The sequence below is a fragment of the Taeniopygia guttata genome, chromosome Z, assembly GCF_048771995.1.
Source record: "Taeniopygia guttata chromosome Z, bTaeGut7.mat, whole genome shotgun sequence".
Classification (NCBI taxonomy): domain Eukaryota; kingdom Metazoa; phylum Chordata; class Aves; order Passeriformes; family Estrildidae; genus Taeniopygia; species Taeniopygia guttata.
This window is the reverse complement of record NC_133063.1, coordinates 49,240,753-49,266,125: the sequence shown is the minus strand read 5'-3', so window position 1 is coordinate 49,266,125 and position 25,373 is coordinate 49,240,753. Positions and strand designations below refer to the sequence as shown.

The following is a 25,373-nucleotide window of genomic DNA, read 5'->3' as shown; positions in this document are numbered from 1 at the left end:
CTGTGGGCTCACATCAGTACCCCATTCTGTGCTGGCAGGTCCCCCACCCCTCTGCCAGGCTTTGTGAATGTCCGTGGGAGAAATTTTCTGCCTTGGATGCTTTGGGGGAGGTCGACCCAAAACTCCCTTGGGCTTGCCTGGAATGTGCCAAAGACACCTACACATGTCCGCTGTTCAGGTAGGGACTGCATGCACTTATTTTAAGAGAGACACTTACCCAGAGATCTAAATTTTAGAGACTTATGAAACTGGAAGAGGTGCTAGGCAATTTTAATCCCACCAAGACTGAAAATTAGCATGCTCAGAAAGCTTAATGACCTAGTCTGGAATTACAAATCTTTAAATTTGACTTCACTACCAGGGAAAATGGGAAGAAATGAGGAGTTTGCCAGTGTGTGCCTAGGTGGCCAAGAAAGCCAATGTCATCCTGACCTGGATCAGCAGTATTGTGGCCAGCAGGATCAGTGTAGTGACTGTTCCTCTGTGCTGGGCATCATACCTTGAATCCTGGCTTCAGTTCTGGGACACTCCCTTCAAAAAGGATATTGAGGTACTGGAGAGAGTTCAGGGAAGGGAAACAGAACTGGAGAAGGATCTGGAGCACAAATCTGATAAGGAACAGCAGAGGGATCTGAGTGTGTTTAGCTTGCAGAAAAGCAGGGTCAAGGGAGACCATATCAGTCTCTACAATTGCCTTAAGGGATGATGTAGCCAGGTGGGAGTCAGTTTCCTCTGCCATGTCTCAAGCCCAAGGATGAGAAGAAATAGCGTTAAGTTATGCCAGGGAAGGTTCATACTAAATATTAGTAAAAATATTTTTCTCTGAAAGAGTGGCTAGGCATTGGAATAAATTGCCCAGAGAGGTGGTGGAGTCATCTTCCCTGGAAGTGGTCAGGAGGCATTTGGGAATATGTTTTAGGGACGATTATTGTGGTGCTGGGTTGACAGCTGGTCTTAATGATCTTGAAGGCCTCCTCCAGCCTTGATGATTGTGCGATTCTGCCACTCTGAGGGCCATGCTTAGACTTTGTCTCTTATTCTTCTTGTGCATGTGCTTCTCTGCTATGCAGGCACTTGACCTGGTTGCCAGCAGTGCTGTTCCCTGTGCTGGAAAATGCTAGGTCCACCCCATACCTCTCCTCCTTCTCAGGCTTTGGTCATGTGTCCCCAGTGCTAAAGCTCCCATCACAAAGTTGGCAAGCCTGTTGGCAGAGACACTCTAGTAGGACTTTTGCAACCGCATCACCTCTTTCCTTCCAGCCCTTATTTATGAGTGAGGATGCATTCCTCTGTTTTGAGACCTGACTGTCTGTTCTGTCTGCTGGCTCATCCTGGAGTCTCTTATTCACAGACATAGAAAAGAAACCTTCACTGAGGCAATAGCAGCTCGTGTGCCAAGGTAGCAGCCTGGTACAGGCCTGCTGCACAGAGGAGCATGGCAATAGCTCATGCTCTGGGTGACAGAAGTCAGTTCTGAAATGCAGAGGCCATGGAGAGAAGGGGCTCTGGGACATCACAAAGCCCTCCAGAGTGATTGTGTATCACCAGCTGTTCTGATGAGTATCCCCAGCATGCTGTGTGCTGAATTGTGCTGCCATGTCAAGCGTGCCCTGGTTCCTGGTTGGGAAAAGCATTGAGCTCACATACCACCAGTATATTTCTGGAGTCAGGAACCAGAACAGTTCCTAATAATTTGGAGAGGAAGCTCTAGTGAATAACAAAAAAAGAATACATCCCATTTGTGGTTGTTTAAGAAATGATACCACACAGGCTCAAGTCATAGCTGCAGTCAGTTTGGCTCCATGGGCTGGCAAGAGCAGAGTTCCCTGCCCTGGCAGACAATACAGCTTCCCACCCCACCATCCCCTCCAGACACTCGTGCAGCAGTGCTTGACCTGGCTCTGCCCTCTCCTATATGACTACTGACATTATTTCCCACCACCTTTTCCTCTCCATGCATGCATGGTGCTTGCATGATCCCACATAACTGTAAAAATCCACATTTCAGAGGACTGGCAGGGTTGTAAGAAAATGATCAAGACTCCCCGTGTTGGCATATGCCTTTGCCAACAGCAGACTTCACAAGCACCCTTCTTTCCCCAGGACACTCCAGCCCTTGGTGACCATCTTTAGGGAGGCCTGTCTGAGGAACAGCTTGCTGAAACTTTCTTCTCTCTGGTTTTGACTCCCTCCTCTTTGCCTCCTTCAGTGAGGACAGATTGTTCTGGTTGTTGCTGAAGCAAGCTGCAGACTGTTCTTTTCTATTCTTTGCTACTTTCCCCACTTTGCAATGATTAAAGACAGCTTTTCAGCATCAAAAGGTATTTGATCCTAATAAATGCTGGGACAATTTAACTGTTTTCTTCTGTGAACAAAAGAGGGAGGGTTGAGCACAGAAGTTTCTCATGCATGTCAGACCTCCATCACATTGTTTCACTGTGGTTGACAAAAAATTGCCAATATTTTTGAGAAATGCAGTAGAATAAAAACACCCCTAACATCCACAACATTGTTTTTTCTATTTGGCCTAGAATATTCAAGAACTTAAATTGCCATTATTTCAAGGCACAGGATAAAAATAATCAATTTCTAGTAAACATTAGCTGCTTAATGTCTTAAAAACTGAAATATCTAGTGTTTTCATTTTCCATTCTCAAACTGAAAACAGATTTGTGATAGATTTTCAAGAAAAGAAAAATTTTAAAGATAGCTGCCACTTTTTCTGGAATGCTCCTGGTCTCAAATCACCTTCACAAAAACTTGTCAAGTGCATTTAGCAGCTGACATAACATTAAAGAAACAAAATTTGTTTGTGCTTCTCAAGAGCAAGGGAAAAAAGCAAGTAAAGGTAAAGGTTAGGAGTGCTGTAGTTGTGTGGCCAGGCAGAGCAATCCATCACACAGGCCCTGCTGGCAGTGTGTGCCCTTCGGGCTGGAAATGCTCCTCAGTGCAGAGGGACAAGATGAGGGTCACTGGTGTGGGGTCAGACCTACGTGGGGACTGGGCTGGGGCTCTGTTACAAAGCAGGTCTGGAAGCTGACCACTCTCTTAGGAATTGGCTCAGTAGCATGAGCACAATCTGCATGTGCCAGCTGGTGTCTACTCTGGAGACCAGACAATTAATTTCAGCTGGATAACTACAAACCACACAGGGAGACAGCAATTTTTGATATAAAAGCATTTATTTAGAGTAAGAGTTCAGTTGTGGTTGGAACTAGATGATCTGTAAGGTCCCTTGCAACACAAACCATTCTATGATTCTGTAATTTAATTGGATTACATCTTGTTTTAAAATCAGAATACTGTTCCCTTGACAATGTACTTAACCACAAGAGTTTCTTTTTAGTGTATGTGAAACTTTCTTAATTTTAATGGCAGGAAAAACTACAAAGGCTTATCCTGTAAATTTAATCTTCTTTGCTACAAAGTGTTCCGGGACTTCATGCTTGCTATTTTTTTAAAGTCTGTATTCCACACAAACAGTCCTGATGATTTCTCTACCAAGGACAAGCAGATATGCTCATATATGTTCTTCTCATAGCTGAAGAGCTTCTCCAAAACAATGGTCAAAGGTGGCACATTAAGTGTTGCCTTTATGAAAGACAACGACGACCTGGTTGCAAGGAGGCAGCACAGCAGCTGGCCTGTCCAGGCTACTCGGACTAACGACACACGCTGACACCAATGTGCTGAACTACACTGAGTACTCTGTCTACTCTGCTGAGCAGACAGTCCAGGCTGTTCAGAAAAAAACAACAATCAAGTAGGTATGCATGTATTCAGTGCTAGTTAGAAAATGATGAGGAAAAATTTCAGAGTTCTGATGAAATCTCTATATCCTTTTTGATAAATTCTGAATTCACTGAACTCTGCTTACAGCTCTGTGCACAGTAACAGAGCAGGTCCAACCAAATAAATTTCATCACGCTCTGATGTAATCTGAGACACCTGAAGGTCTGTTAATAATTTTTCAAACTGGTAACTCATTAACCATCTCAGAAATGGCACAGTCGAGTTTCCAGAGAGTGTAAAGTAGACATCCATGTGTGTCTGTGTGTGCACCTGGGAAGAGGGGAGAAAAGGCAGCAGAACTCAACTGAGTATCCAGATATTAAATTATTTTTTTTGCTTTCAAGGGCCCATCTCTGTTGTTTCAATCTTCTGCAACCCTCTGAAAGTCAATGCAAATTCTGCACTTGAAGAATTTCTTTATTCAGGTGGGAGGTTGAATTCCACAGACCAACTTGTTCAGTGAAAACCATTTTTCTAGCCCTCAGTGCCTTCTTTTTTCTTTGTAGAGTGTGTGAACAGGCAGAAGCCTAGATAATGTTCATAGCCCTATAATTCCTCTGCATTCCCAGGAGGACTCTGGAGATCAATTCACAAAACAAAGATAGTGGATGGAAGGATGTTTACGTTTTCACAAAGGCAGTATTTCTGAATCAGTAAATGATTAAATAAGCCTTGGTCCCTGCTTGTGCATTAATGTGCAATCAGCTGCCACATGAGAGATATAAAAGAATATTGTAAGTCTTGTGCAAACTTTGGTTTAGTATCAGGAAATACCTGTCGATGAGAGATAAGCAGCCTGCCAGGATGCAAGTGGTATTAGTCTAGCAATTGCCTAAAATAATTTTCTGCTTTTGCCAGGAAATGATGCAATTTTCGTTCTTGCTCAGGGTTTCATCCATGGCCAGAACAGGGCTCTCCCTTCTTTTCTCACATGCTCTCACACTGACTTCTACACGCTGCCTTTGCCATTAGCCTTGATCTTACATGTTCACCTTGCTGCTGCCCCAGAGGGCCAGGGAACACACATAGGTTATTTTCTACCCCTAAGGAATCTATCAACATCCTGATTCCCTACAAAAGCGGTACATTATCTTACTGACAATGTTTGTGGCCTTCTGTAGACCAAGTTGCTTATAGCTGTGTCTAGGCAGAGAGCAATTTTTCCTCATCATATGGATGTTTAACCTTTTCAGCTTTCTTCTTGCTGCAAATGAACACAAGCTCAGCATCTCCCCAGAGGTTCTAACCACCAGCAGATCTTCAAAGTGGCAATTAATCATCAGGAAAAAAATATATGCTGGTAAGGGTTTTTTTCTTTGTGAACCACAACCGACAGTCTTTTACTTACATGCTTCTGCTATGTTTTCAGTAAACAATTGAACCAGAAAGTTTTTTCAACCCTATCAACTGTGAAAGCAGAGAAACATGGTCTAAAAACAAAACTGTGCAATGCAGCACTTTCCAATGAGCCACTTTCCCAGTCTTATTGATCAGAAAGCAGCAGCACAAGGTGTCTCCCACTTTTCCTTCCCACTTCTCCAGCCCATGTGGGCAAAGATGAGAAGAAAAGACATAACGCTCTCGAAATACCAAAACAATTGTCCAGGGAAGCAGCATAATTGCAGGCTGTGCCAGCCACCGCCCACAGTGTCACCTTGGAGACCAGCTGGGAAACTCCAGGCCTCCTAAAAAACAGGGGCCAAGGCAGCCGTGTTTGTAAATAGGTAAAACGAGATGGATAAGGAAGTTTTGTCGTGAGGCTGTGGCCTGTTATCACCTGAATTTATTGCCTGAGCCTGGAAGTGCAACATTGGTAAACCCTCCCAAACACCTTCCAGTCTTGAGTGAAAAACACAAGTTCCGAAGAGCATTACAGGTAAAGCTTTTTTTTTCCTGTTTGCTACCTCTCAGTAAGTTTCTCTGATCAGCCAAGAGTAGTTTAATTAATTTCAATTAAATATAATTTTTAAATCTAATTTTCTAAATACAATTTTTAGTATGATTTTTATTTAGATATATAAATATATAGATATTTTATAAATATATATGTATATATGCAAAAGAGAGATCGCAGTAACGTCCACCTGTCAGGGGGTAGAAGCTGGATGGTGCTGGTCACGATGGAGAGAGACAGGAACCCTGCTGTAGAGGGATCAGTGAGGCTGGGAAGCCAAATTTTTAAGGAGGTGTTTAGATAGTTGTCTCCTGCAGTTTTTGTGCTTTTAATAATTCAACGAAATTATAAGAAGTAAACCAAATGTGTGTAAGGCACAGAGAAATGTAAAGGGATCTGGTTGCTGGACAACCTAAGATTCTTCTGGAAAAATCCAACCCAAAATTTAATGTTTTGTAGTTGTTAGGAATAAATGCAAACATTTCTGTTTGGCTTGCACAACACAACATCATATATAGACACGAACAATGGTGACAGCGTGGGGTAATTGTTAATAGCCTAGGCTGTTAAACACAACAAAACTCTCTAGCATTCAAAATTAAAATAAACACTGCTAGTTAATTTCACTGAGGGAGACATCTGATAGTCTTGGATGAGATACACAAATTAAAACCATTTGGAATTACTTTTATGACCTGTTCTTGTTTTATTAATGGTATTAAGATGTTACACATTTGTACACTATGCAGAGAATGGTTATAGTCAACAAACCCTGACTGCATCTTTAATTACTTCACGTTATCCAAAAAGGAGGAAAAGCAAAATGAAAGGGGAGGAAAGAGCATGTGAATTACTGCAATTCCTTCCTCCTTGCACTGATTTGGAATCTCTTTTCTTACAATATAGCCTAGGAAGGGTTTACCTCTAACTTAAACCTGCAGCCAACAGAAATAGGAAAATGATAAAAGTGTCACTATGGACCAGGCTTTCATGCAGCAGCTTTTACACTTAACTGGTCTTCTGTATTTTCTGGATGTATAAAAAGGGTTCTCAAATGCTTACTGCCATGTGGCATAGGAAGCCAGGTCCTGTTTAAGAGGCTTTAGTGTGATGTGAAAACTCAATTACTTTACAAACAGACTTTAATGGCTGAGTTTTGTATGGAAACATGCTGTTGATGATCTAGTTAGTAAACATTATAGAGAATGCAGATTTGCAAAGAGCAGAAATATTTATTATTAGTGTTTTTAATCATGATACCTGGGGGGGGGAAAGAAGTGGGAATATCTTTATCTATGGTGTTTGTGAGATCATTAGAGTGCTCTGACCCACTTCAGAAAGAACACTGGGAAAAAACCTGAAAAGTTCAAGAGCAACAGCAGAATTATCTGACATCTGGAAATTCATTTTGTACCAGGAGTCCTGAGCTATGCCTAATTACTAAGCCAAAGTGAGTTTAAAAGGGACCTTCAAGTACTTACACTTGGACACATCTTTAATAGATAGCTCTTTAATCTTGTAAAACAGTGTAAAACAGCATCTAATATGGTGGAAATTCAGACTAGAAACAGCATCTATTAAAAGAAAAATTATTCAATGGTGGAACAACTTAGCCTAGAGATAGTGAGATCTGGAGCAGAAATGCTTATAGATGTAGAAGCAAACTTTATTCTTACTGAAGAAATTACAGAGGATTGGCCAATTTCAGTGGCCTTTACTGAGGTTCAAGACATTGTAACAGATAACAAATCAGATTATCCCTCCATGGCCTCAGTTCATGAGTATTACTGCAATGATTATTTGATGCACATTGCACTATTCTGGAAATTCACTGAACCTGAGGTGAGGAGATGCCATGCTCTTTCTATGGTGTGTGTGTTTGTGTAGATTTTTGCGGTGTGCAGTAGAGATGAATTATGTCCTTGTTGGTCTCAGTATTTATAGAACTCCAGAAAGACATAACATAGTGTAGAGAGAATCATGCTGCACAATGATACACTTGCATCATGTACTCTATATATAGTTGCTATATATTATATATAAGCAAAAGTACATTGTTATATAATGTAAATATAGTTTGCACTGTGTTTATGTGACCTCACAGTATTTTAAAGTCTTTCCAGTATGACATTTCCCCTTAAGGACAGGTCATTGTTTGCAAAAAACATTTTTGGCTGCTGATCTCACACAGCTGTGAGATCTTCCTGGTCACTGGTTAATGAGTTCCCAGAAGAACTTTGCTTGCTCAGTCTAAAGCAAAGGCCAAAATGCTCTATATTTTACTTCTCTAGACTTCTACATTAAGCTAGTACTGAAACCACTTGGGGAGTACAAAATGATTTTATTTTTCTCTTTTTCCAAGCCCAGCTGGAGCAATCTGAAGTGCTTAGAAAATTCAGCATATTTGGTATTACCAGCAGCCATAGCCAATGCTCTGTAAACAGGAGTGGATGAACAGTTAAGATGAAAGAGTTAATTCCATGTTTCTTAGAAGTTTTTTCTGATCATTTTGATTCACACTTCTGCACATGGAACGACAATGGGATTGGAAGTGTCACATGCACTGACAGTGCCTCACAGGGCTGCTCATCTTCATCTCTTCATCCCAGCATGGGCTCATCAGAGCACCAGTCACCCTCTGAGTCTAGAGCTCTGCTGTAACTTCTGTGACTCTTGTGTGCCCTTATCCTGCAATGCTTGAAAGGCTGGAAAATATTTTGGGAGTCTTCATGATCTGCTGCAGATCCATCAGCAGGGCTATGGAACAGCAGTCTTGGCACTGAGCATGTGCCCAGGATTGATTGGGCCCTAAAATATCAGTGTGGGCATGGGCAGTCACAGTTTTCTTAGCACTAGGCACAAATAATCCCTGTGGGAGAGGCAGTGGGTCTCTGCTAGTCTGGACATGGTGCTCTTGGTGGTGCTGTTGCAGCACTGCAGAGTCACAAGCTGGTTTTCCATATTTTTATTCCACTGTTCTCCTCTGAGGGTAGCTGGAAAGCCTTTGTTGTCAGCATGTAAAATCCTGGGGTGCTAAATACTGTGAAATTTTATGTTATTAATTTGTTCTTCAGTTGTGTGTAAAAAGCAGTAGGTGTCATGTGTAGGTGCTCAGATATGCAATGGGTGAAATCTCTGCTCTGCAGAATCGGGACCTCAGTGGAACAAAAGTCCTCAGGAGCAAAGGCCTTCAGCCAGGGTAATTTTTATCTTCCTGCGGTCAAATGCTAGCTGCAAACCTGGCCAGGTGGAAGAGGCTTGGAAAGGACGCTGTGGACACAGAGTGGGTCACACACTCCTGAGTGCAGCCATCAATTGTCACAGTGTTCTCACATTGTAGGCAGAAATTTCTTACACAGTTTCCTGTCTGCATCTGGATTAATCATAGAGTGGCTTAGCTGAGCCCTCCTTTCATGGTTGGTGGCCTATATTGGCAATTTGCCTTTCTGATAGGATATAAGGAAAAGGAAATAGAGGGTGAAAATGGGTCCTAATGAAAGAGTTACTACCAGCAGTTTGCAAGTTAGGAATTTGAGATGCTTTGTATATTAAGGCAGGCTTCGGCACTGTGTCTGAATGTGAATCCACGCCACACCAGTGTTTTGGTCTTCCAGATGGGCACAGCAAGGCATGACCAAGAGATGTCAATCAACGCAATAAGAAGCCTGCCCAAAATCACTGACCCTCTAGAAAGACTTCGCCTGCAGTGTTTAGCAAGGGGATCTGCAGGCATCAAAGGATTTGGCAGGTGAGTATGCAAGACGTTAAACCCACTTGCAGCCTAATAGTTTTAGCTGCAAGAAGGCTCACACCCTAAACAGGGACCAAAACTTGAGTTTCCAAGTTTTCTTGAGTTTTCTCATTTCAGTGCAAATGCCACAACCCACAGAGGGGCTCATGTGTTTTGGGACATAGGACTGACCTGACTGCCTTTTGACAGACTGGATCCAGATGGTGACCAACTGGAACTTCACCTAAATTTGGAACTTCATCTAAATGTGCAACTTGCAGGGGGCAGAGGGCCATAATGAACAGGAGTACTATGGCAGCCTTTCTCTCATTTAACTTCAGATGTGTAATATTCATGCACCCTATCTAAACAAGTCATCTCTACTGCCAATAAGTGTAGGGGGTTTGTTGGTTGGGGGTTTTTATTTATTTATTTATTTTCCCTCAGAATACAGAACAAGGAGGAAATGTTACCTCAGTAAGGTGACTCTCTATGCCAGTACTGTACTAAACCACTGCAGCATTCTCCATGTTTTCCTGTGCATTTTCCTCAAATTTTATATTTTCCACAGAGTATTTAGGATTATTGATGGTAACAATGGCAGAACCCTTGATTTCAAAGAGTTTCAGAGAGGACTACGTCATTATGCTGTGATGATCAATAATGAAGAAGCACATGAGATTTTCCAGATGTTTGATAAAGACGGCAGTGGAACAATTGATTTTGATGAATTTCTTGTTACACTGAGAGTAAGTCTGGGAATTTATATTGTTACTGCATTAAATTGATTAAAATAGAATAGAACAGAACAGAACAAAGTAGAATAGAATATTTGCAAATACACAGTTGTGATTTTTTTTCAATTAACTGTGGCCTTGATTTAGATACTGAAATTCCTGTGCCACGGTCTGGGTACCTGTGCAGTTCAGCCCATCAATCTCACTTTTTGTTGGCCATTTCATGATGCATCTTTTTATAACATGAACTTATTCAGGGGATACTTTCTCCAGTCCACCATAGTAATTGATTTTGTCTGAAGTATCTTTGCTCTGCTGAAAGAAAACACTAATACTTTGGGTAATTAATAATTTCTTGTTAGAAATATTTTAAATGGCCAGATCAGAAAAGTGTTCAAGGTAGGATTTTCTCTCTTATTGTCCATTTGGTGTTGTATGGGTAGACGCTGAATAGTCTTAATCATATTGCTCTTTTGAGGATATATTGCCCTTTCTAGCTCCTGGACAGTGTAGACTATCACCAGTATAATGTCTCATCTACCTTGAAAATTTTGCTGCTAGCAACAACAAGTACTTGAATTTGGAACTGGGCAAGTAGTTGGCAAAAATAAAATCACTCTGTTAATATTTCTTTACAGCCTCCCATGTCCACTGCAAGAAAAGAGATTGTCATGCAGGCATTTCGGAAGTTAGACAAGACTGGAAATGGTGTCATAACAATTGAAGACTTGCGCAGCGTGTATAATGCAAAACATCATCCCAAATATCTAAATGGAGACTGGACAGAAGATCAAGTTTTTAGATCCTTTCTGGATAGTTTTGATTCACCCTATGAAAAAGATGGGAAGGTAAGTGAAGCACCTGATTACAAGCCATGAAGTCACCATATGACTCTGAATTTGACTTAGGTTATTAAGTGGAGGTGTAATTGCAGTACCAAGCATCCATTTGCATCACATTTATATGGAAAATCAAAGTAGATGCATAACCTGTGCACAGCACTCCTGATACAGCTAGCTTGCACATTCTGAGGCAAAGGGGCTCTGCAGGAGATACAAGGGTGGTTGTGAGACTGCATTAAGGTTTGTAGCCTTAATAATCAAATTTCATAGATTACACTAAGTACATGTTCAGACTACCTGTTGCCTTTATGAAAGACAACGGCGACCTGGTTGCAAGAAGACAGCATGGCAGCCCGGCCTCGCCCGGGCCACTCGGACTAGCGACACACGCAGACACCAATGTGGTGGACGGTCGAAAGCATTTATTATCTTATCTCATGGGTTTAAATAGTCTTGGGGGACTTTGCTATGTCAGGGGGGGTTGGTAGGGTCTCTAGGGTTAGTCGGGAGTGGAAAACTACTGGGTTAGGTGTGGTTACATGCTCTGGGGTTAATAGATAATGTGAAGCAGGGAGAAGGGGGAAGGGTCTCTCTTTCCGTCACATCCCAAGATCTTCCGTTCGCCTGTCCCTATCTACCACATCTCCCCCCTCCTTATCATAAATAAAATGAGGTAGTCGTAGATATAGTCACTGGAGTGAGGTACAAACTTGTAACTTGGTAAGGACAAGGTGGTTTGGTAAACCTGAGTAATTTTCGTAAGGTGAGTCTCGAAGGCTTTTGTGACTGACTGTGTTCGCAGTTTTTGGTTTACAGCATTTGTTGCTGGCCTATGAACAGAATGTTCGCCCTTTCTAGACGGGCCTGAACAAACGAGACTAGTTTGTTCAGCAGGCATGGTCCTATGGTAATAGCTAAAAGCAGTATTGCCAGTGGACCTACCAGGGCGGAAATTAGAGTGGTGAGCCAAGGTGATCGATTGAACCAGGATTCAAACCAGCTCTGTTGGGTTTCCCTGTCTCTCTTTCTCTGAGCCGTCTATCTCGGAGTTCTGCCATGGAGTCTTTAATGACTCCCGTATGATCTGCATAAAAGCAGCACTCCTCTTTCAAGGCTGCACACAGTCCTCCTTGTTGCATGAACAAGAGGTCCAGTCCTCGCCTATTTTGTAAAACTACTTCTGAAAGCGAAGAGACCGATTTCTCTAGATAGGAGATGGATTTCTCGATCCTCTGCAGGTCTTCGTCGATGGTCATTTGCAGCTGAGAGAGTCCGTACTGTTGGGTTGCGATGGCTGAGACACCCGTGGCTGTGCCAGCTGCTCCCAGGCCGAGCAGCATTGCGATAGTTATACCTGTGATAATTTCTCTTTTGTGGAGTCTGTCAGGTTCCTCGAGAAGGTGGTATATCTTTTCATCTGAGTGGTACAGGACCCTAGGAACAATCAGAACTTGGACACAGAAGTCAATAGAGTCATTAAATTTGACAAGGAACACACAAGGACTCACTCCGGATCGCTGGCAAACCCATATCCCAGATGCGGATGGGACCACTCACTTATTGGTTTTTCTGTTGGGCTTGACAAATTTAGTGCAGAAGTTGCCTTTCTGCTTTGCTAAGGTTGCATTTCCAAAACATCTGCCCTGTCCTGTGATTTGACTCAGGGTGATTCCTCTGCGGGGAGTGTCCCATCTGCACTGGTGGGGGGCACTGGCTGTGGAGTAACTGAAGGGGGTGTCTAAAGCAATGCCTTCGTAGAAAGGGGGTTTAACATCATAGCAAAGCCAACAGGAGTTAGTCAGGTTCGGTTTGGTTTCGTTTAGGGTTAGAAAGGTAGCTTCTAAACAGGTTGGCTATGTGGAACACGAAGGATGGGGTGTTTACTGTGGTGACCTCTTTGAACACCTTGTCACTTGAAAGGTGTTGCATGACCCACCTAAATGGCTGGTGAGGGTAGTGGCCTGGGTCGGCTTGTCCCCTGGCCACAAGCCCCAACAGCAAAATCGCACAGAGACACTGTGCATGTCTGGGTCTCACCGGTGTCTCACTGGTGTGGGACTCTTGGGTTTTGTCTGGCGGTTTGGTGGTCCGTCATCTCCCTCTGGAGTAGGGGTGTGTGCATCACGGGGACGGTCCACGAGCATGTCCTGCAAACAAAACTCACAGCTTTTCCTTTAGTTTCGTTCTGAAGGTCAGTTTTATTGGCAGCAGTGGGTGTGTGGCAGTGGCCCTTTCCTCCCGCAGCTTCAACAGGATCCCTGTGGGCGTGCTTGGGGTGGAGGTGCCGCGGCAGGCTGCCGTGCCGGCTGGGGGCAGCTCACCAGGATGTGACCTGCCTCACCACACTTGAAGCATGCCATGGCACTGGTCAGGGTGTGGACGGCCGCCTGAATGGGCGTCAGGTGCTCTTCCCTTACTACATGCCTGATTCAGCCAGGCTGGCTCCGGCTGGCAGGGAACGTAAAATATCCTTGGTGACAGCGTTGCACTGCTGGCGCAGGCAGTCAGCTACCACGGGGCCCTTTGCCTCTGCCGGCAGGGTAGAGGAGTCTATCGCTGCCTGCAGGCGATCCACAAACTGCGTGAAGCTTTCGCTCTCTGCCTGCCTCACGGTGGACCATGGCACCGGCTTAGCCACGACTCGAGAGGCTGCGCGAATAGCTTCCCTGGCAGCCCGAGTGGTCGCCCTGACCTCCTCAGCCTGCATCTGCATGGCTTGTTGCTGCAGCGTGATCATATCATCGTGCTTTCCTATTAGCCTGGATAAGCTCGATCTGTGTAGTGGCTGCCTCGTGCCAGATGCTTGGGCTAATAGCTTCCTACAATTATCCTCCCATTCCTGTCTAAACACAATCATTCCTGCACCATCAAGTATCATGCGACCTATTCGCTCGATATCAAAGGGAAGCAGGTCGTCATTACTAAAAAGACCATTGATTAAAGTGGAGACTATGGCCGAATTGATTCCTTTTTCTGCAATGGCTTTGACAATTGACTGTACATCTTTTGGGTTTACTGGGGTATATACCCTTTGTTGATTCCCCTCCGGGCCGGTGAGCCTCACCGGGAAGGCTTGTATGGCAGCCGCTGGGGACCATTCAGCACAGGCTATTTTTATTTCTCCCCAGTCGGTAAACTGGGCTGGTTCGTATTGTAGTTGTTTTTCATTGCGGCTTAAAGCTTTATTCGGTTTTGTCTTAAATCGCGTTGGCTCCGTTTCCTCCGTCTCTGAATCCCAGGCGGCTTCTGGCAGCTCTTCCGAGCTGGCGGAGCTGCTGCTGGACTCCGAGTCGGAAGTTAAATGCCAGCGCATTTCCGGGGCTCGGTGCCTTTTTGTCTGGCTCCGAGCTCGCTCCTCCCCGTAGGGGTGGTGCCGCTCCCGCCCCCCAGGCTTGCCCTGTCTCCTGCAGGGGAGGTCTCTCCCTTAAATGGTAGCGGCCTCAGGTGCGGCTGCCGATTGGCTCCGCGCTCTCTGCCGCTCTCCTCCTCTTTCTCCCACGCACGCGCGTCCCTGAGATTGCGCGCTTCCCGGGTTTTCGTGCCGAGACCACCCGCGCCCCGCCCCTCTCCTTGGCGGCCAGCGCCATTTTCAAAGCGGTAGGGTGGCGGCGTGGGTGGCGTCTCTTCTCGAGCCGCGGTTTTGGCGCCTCAGGCTTCCTTCACTAGCCCTTGCCAAAAACATTCCGCGCGCTGCTGCACCTCCGGCAACGGGTCGCTGACCGGCGGCGGCGGGACGGACGGGGAAGCCGCGGATTTCTGGGAGGTTTCCGCGGCAGGGATTGGGCTCTGGCCCAGGGAGGGGGGTGATGCGCCGGGCCCCCCCGGATCCCCGCTCCCGGGCGGATTGCCCTCAGGGGCAGTTTGCGTTCCTGCTCCTACCCCTAGCTTGGGAGTAACCAATAAACACGTACGCGCCACGCTCCACGTCTCCTGCTCTTCTATTGCTTTGTGCAGGGCTTTCTCTACTTTGCCCCACGCCTTAAGGCTTCTGCCACTGCCTGAGGTTTTCGTGTCTTTGACCAGCGTGGCTGTACATTTTTCCCATATTCCCGGATGTAAAACATCCACTGGGTGGTCAATAGCCGCAAGCTCAAGCAGCCTCGCTATAGCAAGATAAAAGTCCTTGAGCTTACATTCGATACCCCGCTGCTTATAAATTGCACTTACGACCCTGGCGATGCTGTCCATGACGCTCGCGGGTCCTGGGACGTCTCCCTGCACCAAGATACGGTCTGACCGCTCCGGCCGCTGCTCCTGTCCAGGCGTATCCCGTTACCCGAGCGAATTTCTCGTCTTCCCGGGTTTCGGCACCAGATATGTTGCTTTTATGAAAGACAACGGCGACCTGGTTGCAAGGAGGCAGCACGGCAGCCCGGCCTCGCCCGGGCCACTCGGACTAGCGACACACGCAGACACCAATGTGGTGGACGGTCGAAAGCATTTGTTATCTTATCTCATGGGTTTAAATAGTCTTGGGGGACTTTGCTACGTCGGGGGGGGGTTGGTAGGGTCTCTAGGGTTAGTCGGGAGTGGAAAACTACTGGGTTAGGTGTGGTTACATGCTCTGGGGTTAATAGATAACGTGAAGCAGGGAGAAGGGGGAAGGGTCTCTCTGTCACATCCCGAGATCTTCCGTTCGCCTGTCCCTATCTACCACACTACCCCACAAATTTGCTGAATTTCATGAACCACATAAATTGGGGGGTTTTTCACTTTTTAGGAGAATAAATACTAGGATCCAATTCAAAAGCAGGCTCCCTGCTTTGTCAAATATTATACAGTTAGTTCTTCTCCAGGTAATTACTGAGACACTTGACTTGCAAATCAGTCCATAATAGAAACAGATTTATCTGCAGAGAGTTGGAGGGAGAATAGGGCTGGGACGTGTACCCTGAGGAGCCATGAGCTGGGACAAAGATGGGAGCCCTTCCTGCACTCTGGCTTTCTCTGGCTCAGGTGCAAAGCCTGGGCACCTTTTGGGATGGACTTATACAACTTATATAACTGCTCTTCAACCATCTCTGAGCCACGCATGCTCTCTTTCCCCTTGTTATGTGTCTGCAAACTTCTTTGGTCTGAACTTACATCTGTTGACCGCCTCAGAGCAATCTTGTATCTCCGTGGTTCACTTGGTGCTATTCTCAATCTGAGCAGTTAATAATAATAAACTGGGCTGTAAATTTCTATCATTGCTTTGTGGAATGTCTTTAACACTTCCCACTCTCCAGGCTGCACCTGGGTTTTCAGGGCAGCATTGCACTGGTGACTCCTACCTGTCAAATGCTCCACCTGAATCCTTCACTTGCTTTGTTTCCACCACTAGGGCTCTCTGTTGTAGAGAGATGATGGGTTTTATCTACTTTACAGACTCACAGAATTACAGAATGAATAGGTTGGAAGAGATCATCAAGTCCAACCCATGCCCTAAATACCTTAGCTAAACCATAGCACTAAGTGTCACATCCTGTATTTTTGAACACATCCAGGGATGGTGACTCTACCACCTCCCCAGTCAGACCATTCCAATATTTTATCACCCTTTCTGTGAAAAACTTCCTCCTAATATCCCACCTAATATAACCTATATTTCTCCTGATGCAATGTATGCTTTAGGAATGACTTTGCACTTAGTAGAGCTGAATTTCATACCTTCAGCTTCAGTGTTATCCTCAGAGATACCAGCTCAGAGCCAACTATCCCCTTCCATCTCTGCAGCAGTGGTGATATCTAGCAAATTTCAAATAAAATGTTCCTGCTTTTTGTGCTGAGGTCATCCATGAATGAACTCATTAAATGAGCTCCCAAACTGATCCTTGATGAGTTCAGTGCCTGGTCAGCAATCCTAATGTTAGCTCACCTGATTATTGTTTCTTGTGAGAACAGGCTGTGGCTTTCCTGAATCATAAGACACTAATGATACTGAATACCTAAAATGTTTTAAGCAGAAATGCCTCAAGGTTGAGCATTTTCTAGAAAGGCCCTCTTCATCACGGTCTTGCTGGGTGCCTCTGAAATAGGCAGTTTTAGTGAGGTTTTTATTAATCTTGTGATGGTAGGACAGTCTGAAGTGCTTCCTTCTCCCTGTTGCCATGTTTTTCAAAGTTCTCAAACACACAATGCAATCAGAGCAGATATAGTGGAATCACAGAATATGCTGAGTTAGAAAAAACCCATCAGGATCATCAGGTCCAACTCCTGGCCTGGCACAGCACACCCAGAAGTCACAGCATGAGTCCTGGCCTCTGTCAGGCTGGTGCTGTGACCGCTGCCCTGGAGATCCTATTCCAGCGCCCAACCACCCTCTGGGGAAGAACGTTTTCCTGATACCCAGCCTAAACCTCCCCTGACACAACTTCAGGCCATTCCCTTGGTTTTAGTCACTGTCACCACAGAGCAGAGGTCAGTGCCTGCCCCTCTTCCCCTCATGAGGGAGTTGTAACTGCAGTGAGGTCTCCCCTCAGCCTCCTCCAGGTTGAATAGAACAAGACAGTGCAGCCTTCCTCACACAGCTTCCCCTCCAGACCCTTTACCATTTTCCCAGTTCTCTCTCAGACACTCTCTCATAGCTAAATGTCTTTTTCATATTGTTTTGTATTTTTTCAATTTTTTCTTTGTTTAGTCAAACAATAACCTTCCCAATTCAAGAGTTAAGGCTTCACAAGAGACCTGCACAGTTTTTCTCTTGGTTAATTTGATTATTTATTTTTTTAATGGTAGTTTTTAAACCTCAAAATACCCATGAAAGCTATTCAAAACTCTTAGGTATTTGAAAGAATATCTGCTCATTAAGGGAGACTTGTTTAGAGCAATGATATTTTCTCTCTAGGGGTGGATATAAAGTCCCATGCTATCTCTGAATTGCATCAGAAATCTTACCCACATTATTGATAATCATGGAAAGAGCCAGATTATAGCTTCCCTGGAAAAAAGTACGTTAAAATTTTGTCTTCTTAGGCAGCAGTGATTTTAACTTCAGTTCCTGGTAAGGTTAGTTAAACTTCACATGTTTCATCTCCATCCATGTTTTGTGGAGGACAAGAGCTCTTGTTTCTAGCAAAGTGAAATTCAGGAAGTTTTAAGTGTCTTAATTCCTTCTGTTTTATTCCTTTTTGTTAGCTACAGTATGAAATAGCAGATGTTCAGTTTCATTAAAGGTCCTTCTCAATGTCTGGTTTTGCAAAGGTTCATTTTCCTATTTTTAATTTATCTGTCTCAGGTCACAACAGAAGAATTCATGAACTACTATGCTGGAGTCAGCGCTTCAATAGACACGGACATCTACTTTATAATCATGATGAAGAATTCTTGGAAACTCTAATCATATAAATGAAGAAGCAAGACTTTTCTTTCACGTTTTATGGGTTCCTCTGACTAAGTGTATGGGCAACCACTCCCTCCTGTTCTGTTGTGGCATGTTTTTTCCCTATTTAGTGAGGTTCAACACCCTCTTTGTTACTTTGCGTTACTGCACTCCCCTGTTTCTCCACTCCCCAGAGGGTCTTGGGCCTCGCTTAATAAAACTATCTTCTTCACCTCCAAGTCCCGTGTTGCCTCCGTCTGTCCCCGCGCCAAAACTGGGACTGCAGAGCTTCGCAGGAGGAGCGGCCGCCTGTTCTCTTCCCTCTCGCCACCCAGCATACCACTGCTCGGGGTATCGCGGTGAGGGGAGCTGCCCGCGAGTTACAGCACTGTTCCAGTACAACAGTTCCCAGTAACTGTGCCAATTACTTTCAATCTGCAGAATTAATTCCCAGATGCTTCAGTAGGTTCAGCCCCAGAGGATCAGAGCATAATCAGAGAGTAGATCTGGCATTTGGCCACCGCACACATCTGTTCTTTTTCTCTTTCCATCTCTGGTATGTCTTTTCTTTTCTGACATGAGCTGCTCTTTTCTGACATCTGCAGTAGGTTGCTGGGGCTCCTGAATACCCCCTTGGCAGTGCTAGATACAGCTCTGTTTTGCAGAGGGTGCAAGGGATGGAAACCAAAATATTCTAAAGTGTGGTGGTCTTGGACAGGCTATTATGGGCAGGAAGGAATGGAAGGAAGTCTGTCCCCGGAAAGTCATGTAGACCTATCACCTGTAGCACTGCAGTATCTCTTGGCTTCGTGGGTCTCACTAGTGTGATAGAACAACTGCTGATCTTGCTGCTGGGAACATGCGGGTTTCCAGTACCCCGGGAGGCTGGAGGGGCCATCAAAGATGGGGAGACATAGACCAGGATAAATGCAAAATGCTTTATAAGCCCTGGTTTATTCCCTCACTCACAACTAAGCATACAGGCAACATTCCTGTGTATACCATGTTTGAACCTTCTGTGCAGCTTCTTACAGATTTCACTCCCCTCCTCCTGCTTTGATTCCTTTATTTCTGTACTGTGAGATCACTTTACTTATATTTTTCTGCAAAGGAGGTACATTTTTTCTTCTCTGCTCTTGGAATATTTTTTTACCTGGTAGCTGTTGCCTATTTATATTAAAGTCAAAAAATTTGTATTTGCGGTGAATTTCAAAGAGTTTTCAAAAAATAACTTATTCTATTCTAACTCATATATTCTCATCTTGTATTTCTGATGCTGAAGAAAGACTGGGAACCTACCCTTCTTGTCACATCAATGAGGCTGTCTCAGTTCATCTTTTGTCCTTTGTCCATAGGGACAGGGGAAAATGGTACACAAAGGAAACTGTAAAAAAAAAAATTCCTGAAAAAACCTAGTGTGTGAGTGTGTGGTGTCTAATTTTTCCTGGTTTGATACCTTTTTTGTTTTTCTTTTCCTTTCTGCTCCTCTCTCATAATTTTGCTGCTCTCCCAGACTGAGAACCTGCTGCTGTAGCAGAGAGTAAATGCACTGTGCATGGCAGCATTTGCTCCATTTCAGGCTGGCAGCCAGCTAAAAGCAGTACAGAGTTATAGAACGGACTTCAAAACAGCCTTTCTGATGAAGTCACAGCTTTTAGCCTGGGTTGCTAATAGTTCAAACACTGAAGTCCTGAGTGCTTGCTGCACTGATCCTCTGCAAACCCTATATTTCTTTTGTCCAGTAATGATCTCAGTATGAGCAATTGCTGCTTGCAATTCCTTAGTGAAGGTTGTGCAAACTTTATTAGTTTCTTGACCAGTAAGCCTCTGGAAACTTGTGTACTGGTTGACACTGGAAACTGGTGGAGAAACTTTCTTTATGATTACCAGCCATCGTAAGAGGAGCCTTTACTTACTGCAATGCCACTGAAGTGCCAATATATATGAAAAACAAACTTACTATCCAATAGGGGCTGTATGTGGTCTGGCAGCTTGAATTGACTTCATTTGCTTCTCTTTTATTAATTGATTTCACAAAATGGTGTCATGCTGTCTGTCTTCTCTTTAAAAGAGAAAGAAAGTAATGTGGATGGATTGTGGGAATCACAAAATGAAAGAAACATTTCCTTTTGACTTGCTATCTCATGTCTTCACACCCTGCAGTAATATGACAGGCTGATATTTGTTCAATTGAAATGTCAGTTTTAATCTGAGTAACTGCAGCCAGTTTGTCTTTGGTAATAATAACTTCCGATTTTAATGAACCCCAAACCAATAAATATTTTCAGAAGGGAGGATTGGTACTGAAAGCAACTGTACTTTTTTGGGAACCAGCAGAAGTTTTGTCACTGACTTCTGGGAGCCTTAGCTGAGCCTGTGTCAGCTGGGAAAAATCCTGTGCTTCAGGACAAGGTTTCTACACTGAGCTGGACTAATGGGATTTGTAGGGGGACTTGAAGGATGTGATCCAGGAAAGCTTAAACCCCCTCACATTGGTGGTGTATTCCTGGTGCTTTCAGAGCAGTTCTCAGTTCAGGTCTGCCTGCATGTGGACCTCATTGCTCACTGGGTATGTTTCCTGAGAACATGGGTCCCAGTGAAGTAATTTTAACATTTGTACAGAACCATATTTTCAAGGGCTGGTTTCAGGTGCTTTCAAAGTAATGAGCAAAGTTTCCTTTCACTTTTGTGGGAACAGAGTTGCTCTTAGAACAGTCTGAATAACAACTGGTAAGTTCAGAAAAGGTATAGCGCTAGCTATGTTGGGAACACAAACCCCATGATTTTTCACTAGTAATCAGATGCTGTAGAACTCAAATTGGAATCTGTCCTGTACAAAATGTAGTCTGAGTAATATGTGTGCAAATTAATGGAACAAACACAGGCATGAGCTGCTAGATAGTAAAATCTCTACTGGGGAATGTGCAATGGCACACTGGACACACACACACTGAACGTTCAGAAGAAGCACTTTTCAGGGACTGCAAGAAAGTTCAAGGGGTTTGAACCAGACAAGAGGGATTTTCAAGACTAGCACCAAGTACTCAGAGCCTCTCTTCAGAACTTCTCTCCCCGTCTCTGTGACCTGGGAGACCCAAAAATGAAGCTGAAAGGCCCCTGTTCAGCTGCAGCTGTAGTGTGCTGGTTACAGACCCAGCAGATGCAGGAGATAAGTGGTGATGCTGTCCTGCCAGCCTGTGGCTTCACAGCACACACAGCAGGTTTTGTGAGATATGCACAAAATGCACACCATTGTATCTGGTGCTAGCATCAAGATGGGAGATCTTGGTCGGTGCTTCATGTTCGAAGCACTATTTCTTCGTTCTGATTGTGCAACAGTTGCTGAACAGGATGGCACAAACCACAGGAACATCTGAGTCTTCAGGGCAGGAGGGCAGTCACAGATGTGGAAGTTTTGCCTGCACCCTGAGTTCCAGTCTACTGCCAGGCATAGTGTCTTGGCAGGAATAGGTCTACCATCCCCCAACAGCCTGCACTGAAGTTTGCTCCAAAAAATGTTGGTAGAGCCCTGTGGGAAAGAGAGAAAAGGCTCCCTATAATTCTTCCAAAACTCTCCCCCCACTTCTTGCCTCTGCATGAGCCATCTGAGCACCTCAGTGACACCACCCCTCTACCTAAAAAGAGCACAAGGTATGGGGAAAAAGAGGTGTGGGACAGCCTTTTCTTCTGGTGTGTTCCTCTGGGAAAAGTGGCACTTCAGCAGCTTCCTTCACTACATTTTCATTCTGGCCTCCCTGTGCTCTTTGTGGCTTCATGTTTCTGTCTGGAAGAGGAAATTTTTGTTTTGATGTGATAAAGAATGTTTTTTTGTTTTATACTGTCTCCTGCAGAACAAAATTCTAATTCAGGCACCTGAGTTTAATGCAAGCCCCACTCTCTGCCATATATTCTTGAAACTAGACCACAAGAGATTTTCAGTGACCTGATTAATTTTGCTGCTCTTCTGACACAAAGCTGTCTTGGTAGAGGCAGATGGCAGCAGCAGAAAGAGGTCTTGCAGATGAAATCACCTGCAGACATTGCTGTATAAAAGCCAACTTGCTTTTATGTAATTCCTTGCACACAGTGCCACCTCAAACCTCTGCAGCCGTGTGGGCAGAGCACCACTTTGCCATCACAGAGCTGTCACTAGCAGAAGGAGCAAGATCAGTGATTTTGCTGATTTTTGTCATGCAGCTCCTATCCTCCACACTGAGGGTTCCCAGTAAAACAGCTAATGCCAAGAGCAACCTGGCACTGCCAGCAGCTGCCTACTGTCTATTATCACCGTGATTATAGCTCACCCTGTTTCTTTAGCTTTTCTCTCTTGTAGGGTAAGCAGAAAGCAGGATTCCTAGTAGCCTGTGCTTAACAACAAGTGTTCGGGTGACTAAAAGCTGCCTCTCTGTTTGCAGCAGCCCCCTGGCCATACTGGTGTGCCTCAGCAGTCTGAAACCCCTGTGGTTTCAAAGCAAGCCTGGTTTTGCCTCTAGCACCGCTTCTATGCTCATGCCTGGAGGTTTGCAGCTACCTCAGGTAGAGCAACCCCACCTCCACACTTCCACAAAACCCAGACCCAGGCTTCCCCCGCAGTTCACAGCACTGTTGGATGATCCCAACACTGCAGGAGCTGCAGCTGGAGACTGGGGACAGGATCCAGCCTTTGTTGACTATCTTGGATACAAAGGAAGCACAAGGTTTAGTGGAAGTTGAATCAAGTCTGGTTTTCTGTGGAAAAGCAGAGACTGTGGTGAAATGTAAGAAGTGCTTATTTTCCTGAGATAAATCAGTTCCTTTTTCTCACTTAAAACATGTTTTTTTTCCCAAAAGCTGCAGGGTTTTTTGTTTGTTTGTTTGTTTGTTTGTTTGTTTGTTGTTGTTTGGTTTTTTGGGGTCTTTTTTGTGGTTTTTTTTTGGTTTTTTTGTGGGTTTTTTTTTTTTTGTTTTTTTTTTTTTTTTTTGTTTTTTTACTTTCAAAAGCTGGAGTGGTTTTCTTTTAGCTTATGCACATTTTCCGGAAAAACAATTGTCAGACTGTGTTGGAGAAGCTCCAACTTTGTGACATAGATTCATTCCTTTAGACATTTTCATCAATGCATTTCTGCTTTGTGTCTCATTTTTTCTGTTTGACAAACCTTTGGGGCTTTTTATATTCACTGATGGCCCTGATGTTGGACTAATCTAATTTTTCTGTGACACGAAAGTTATGCCATCAATATTTAACAACAACTGGGAAAATATTTCATGAAAGAATTCCAATCTGTTTGCTTTAGAGTAATTTAAGTGAATTCTGTGTAGGACCTTGCGGCAGCAATAGATGTCAAAATCAGACTTCCCTGGAAGATGCAGAGGAAGTTTTTGCAGCATATAGAGTCTGTTGAGCCACAGAATATGGCCATCACCCTTGTAAACACTGAACACTGTTTTTCTCATTCTTGGGTTATAAAAGAGTTACTGCTATGGAGTTAGTTCTGTGGACATTGACGCCTACGTCATTTTAAAGACGAAGAAATCCTGGAAACTCTGTCTTTTGCTATTATTTGCCCAAACTTCTTTAGGGCTATAGACTACAAATAAGTGAAATACTGCTTAGTTTGTTGTGGGCTTGATTTTTGCCCCAGGTCCCATCTGATCACGGCTTTTGGAGCTGCATGATGAGCAGCTGCACCAGCAAGGGTCCAAGGGCTGGGCTCTGACTAGTGGCTTCGTGTTTCAGCAGGTGGCGCTTAGAAGCCAAGGAAACAACGTCCTGACTGAAACCTGGAGCTGCCGCGTGTGCAATGGACGAAACAGTCCGTATAATTTAGCAATTGCCTTTTCTGGCATTATCAGTTGTTTTCCTGTGTGTCTGTACATTAGATTTGTTTTGCTAATGCTCTGTGACACACACGAGCGCTAATTTGGTCGGCTTCATGATCACAGTAATAAGGATGTGTTTGACTCTATAATAATTCTTCACAGAGGTGGTAAGTCTTCTTTATATCACATTTTATCTGTTTTTAAATGATAGCTTCAAAAACCCCACAACCACAGAGATAATTAGCTTGATTTAAAAGTGTATTGACTAAAATCCAATTGCTTCTCCCCCAAGAAGCAGCACTGCTGTATTGCTCTACAAATACAGGTCTTCAAATCAATAAACACTACTGCTAAGAAGCTGAGAAGGGTCTCTACTCCTGCCCTGCAGAAATACCCTGCCAGCAACACCACGTCTCTTGCTGCCAGAAGAAACGTTTTCATAGTCATCTTCTGCTTACTGCTGCCCTGGACTCAGCCACGTGTCCCTGCAGCAGTTCTTGTCAGGCCACCCTTTCAACATTTATTTCATAGCCCAGATTTCACTGCACATCACAGGCATTTAGCCATCCCTGCACCCTGGCAGATGCAGTCTGTCTGCCTCCCCACACTTAGCTAGCTGGTCATCTGCTGCCAGCATTTGTGTGTGTTTTTTCAGCCTGTCTAATGAATGTGCACAAGGGGGAGGAGATGTGGTAAATAAACTAACGCTTTAAGCCAGGGATGACTATTGCCTTGAGATGAAATTAGCATTTTTCAGCATCATTAGAATTAGACCATGACTCATTGACTGACAATACTCTAAGTTTGTGTACAGCTAAGAGACATTTGCATAGTGCAGGAAGGAGTGCTCATAATGCTAGGAGGTGTTTGCATGAGCTGCACACAGATGAGGGGAGAAGCAAAGATGGGAGGGTGTCTGTGTGCCACCACGACTGCAGGAGAGGGGCTTGAGCCCAGCGGGCACATAGCAGGGAGGAGCAGGCAGCTCCAGGCGCTGGCTGTGTCATGAAGCAGCCACAGAGAAGCCAGTGCCAGCAAGCTAGGTCTGGGTGTGCAGCTGGGTAAGAGCGCTGGAGGCAGAAGGGGGAGAAGGGAAGTTGTGCTAAGATAAAGGAAGTGCATGGAGTATGTGAAAGCTGAACAAAACTCCTGTGGGATTACTGAGGTACATGGGAATTTGTGGACTGCTCTGGAGAAATTGTCATGTAGAATAAGGAGACTACTTGACAGATTGTCCAGACATTGTCATGTCTCTATCCTCATATATGGACTATATATA

General features: G+C 44.4%; 1 protein-coding gene across 1 annotated transcript; it reads left to right on the top strand.

The window, feature by feature from the left end:
- Window positions 1–5,517: 5,517 nt before the first annotated feature.
- CAPSL (calcyphosine like) lies at window positions 5,518–18,534 on the top strand. Its single transcript, XM_002192058.6, has 5 exons — window positions 5,518–5,668; window positions 9,301–9,434; window positions 9,988–10,165; window positions 10,792–11,001; window positions 18,212–18,534. The coding sequence occupies exons 2-5, from the start codon at window positions 9,301–9,303 to the stop codon at window positions 18,311–18,313; spliced, it is 624 nt and encodes a 207-aa protein (XP_002192094.3). The 5' UTR covers window positions 5,518–5,668; the 3' UTR covers window positions 18,314–18,534.
- The last annotated feature ends 6,839 nt before the right edge of the window (window positions 18,535–25,373 follow it).

Excerpts from the sequence above, each read along its gene's own strand:
- CAPSL (XM_002192058.6), top strand. The coding sequence starts at position 9,301 with ATGGGCACAGCAAGGCATGACCAAGAGATGTCAATCAACGCAATAAGA. Across the intron at positions 10,166-10,791 it reads AATTTCTTGTTACACTGAGA|CCTCCCATGTCCACTGCAAG; the intron begins GTAAGTCTGGGA and ends ATTTCTTTACAG. Across the intron at positions 11,002-18,211 it reads CCTATGAAAAAGATGGGAAG|GTCACAACAGAAGAATTCAT; the intron begins GTAAGTGAAGCA and ends TATCTGTCTCAG.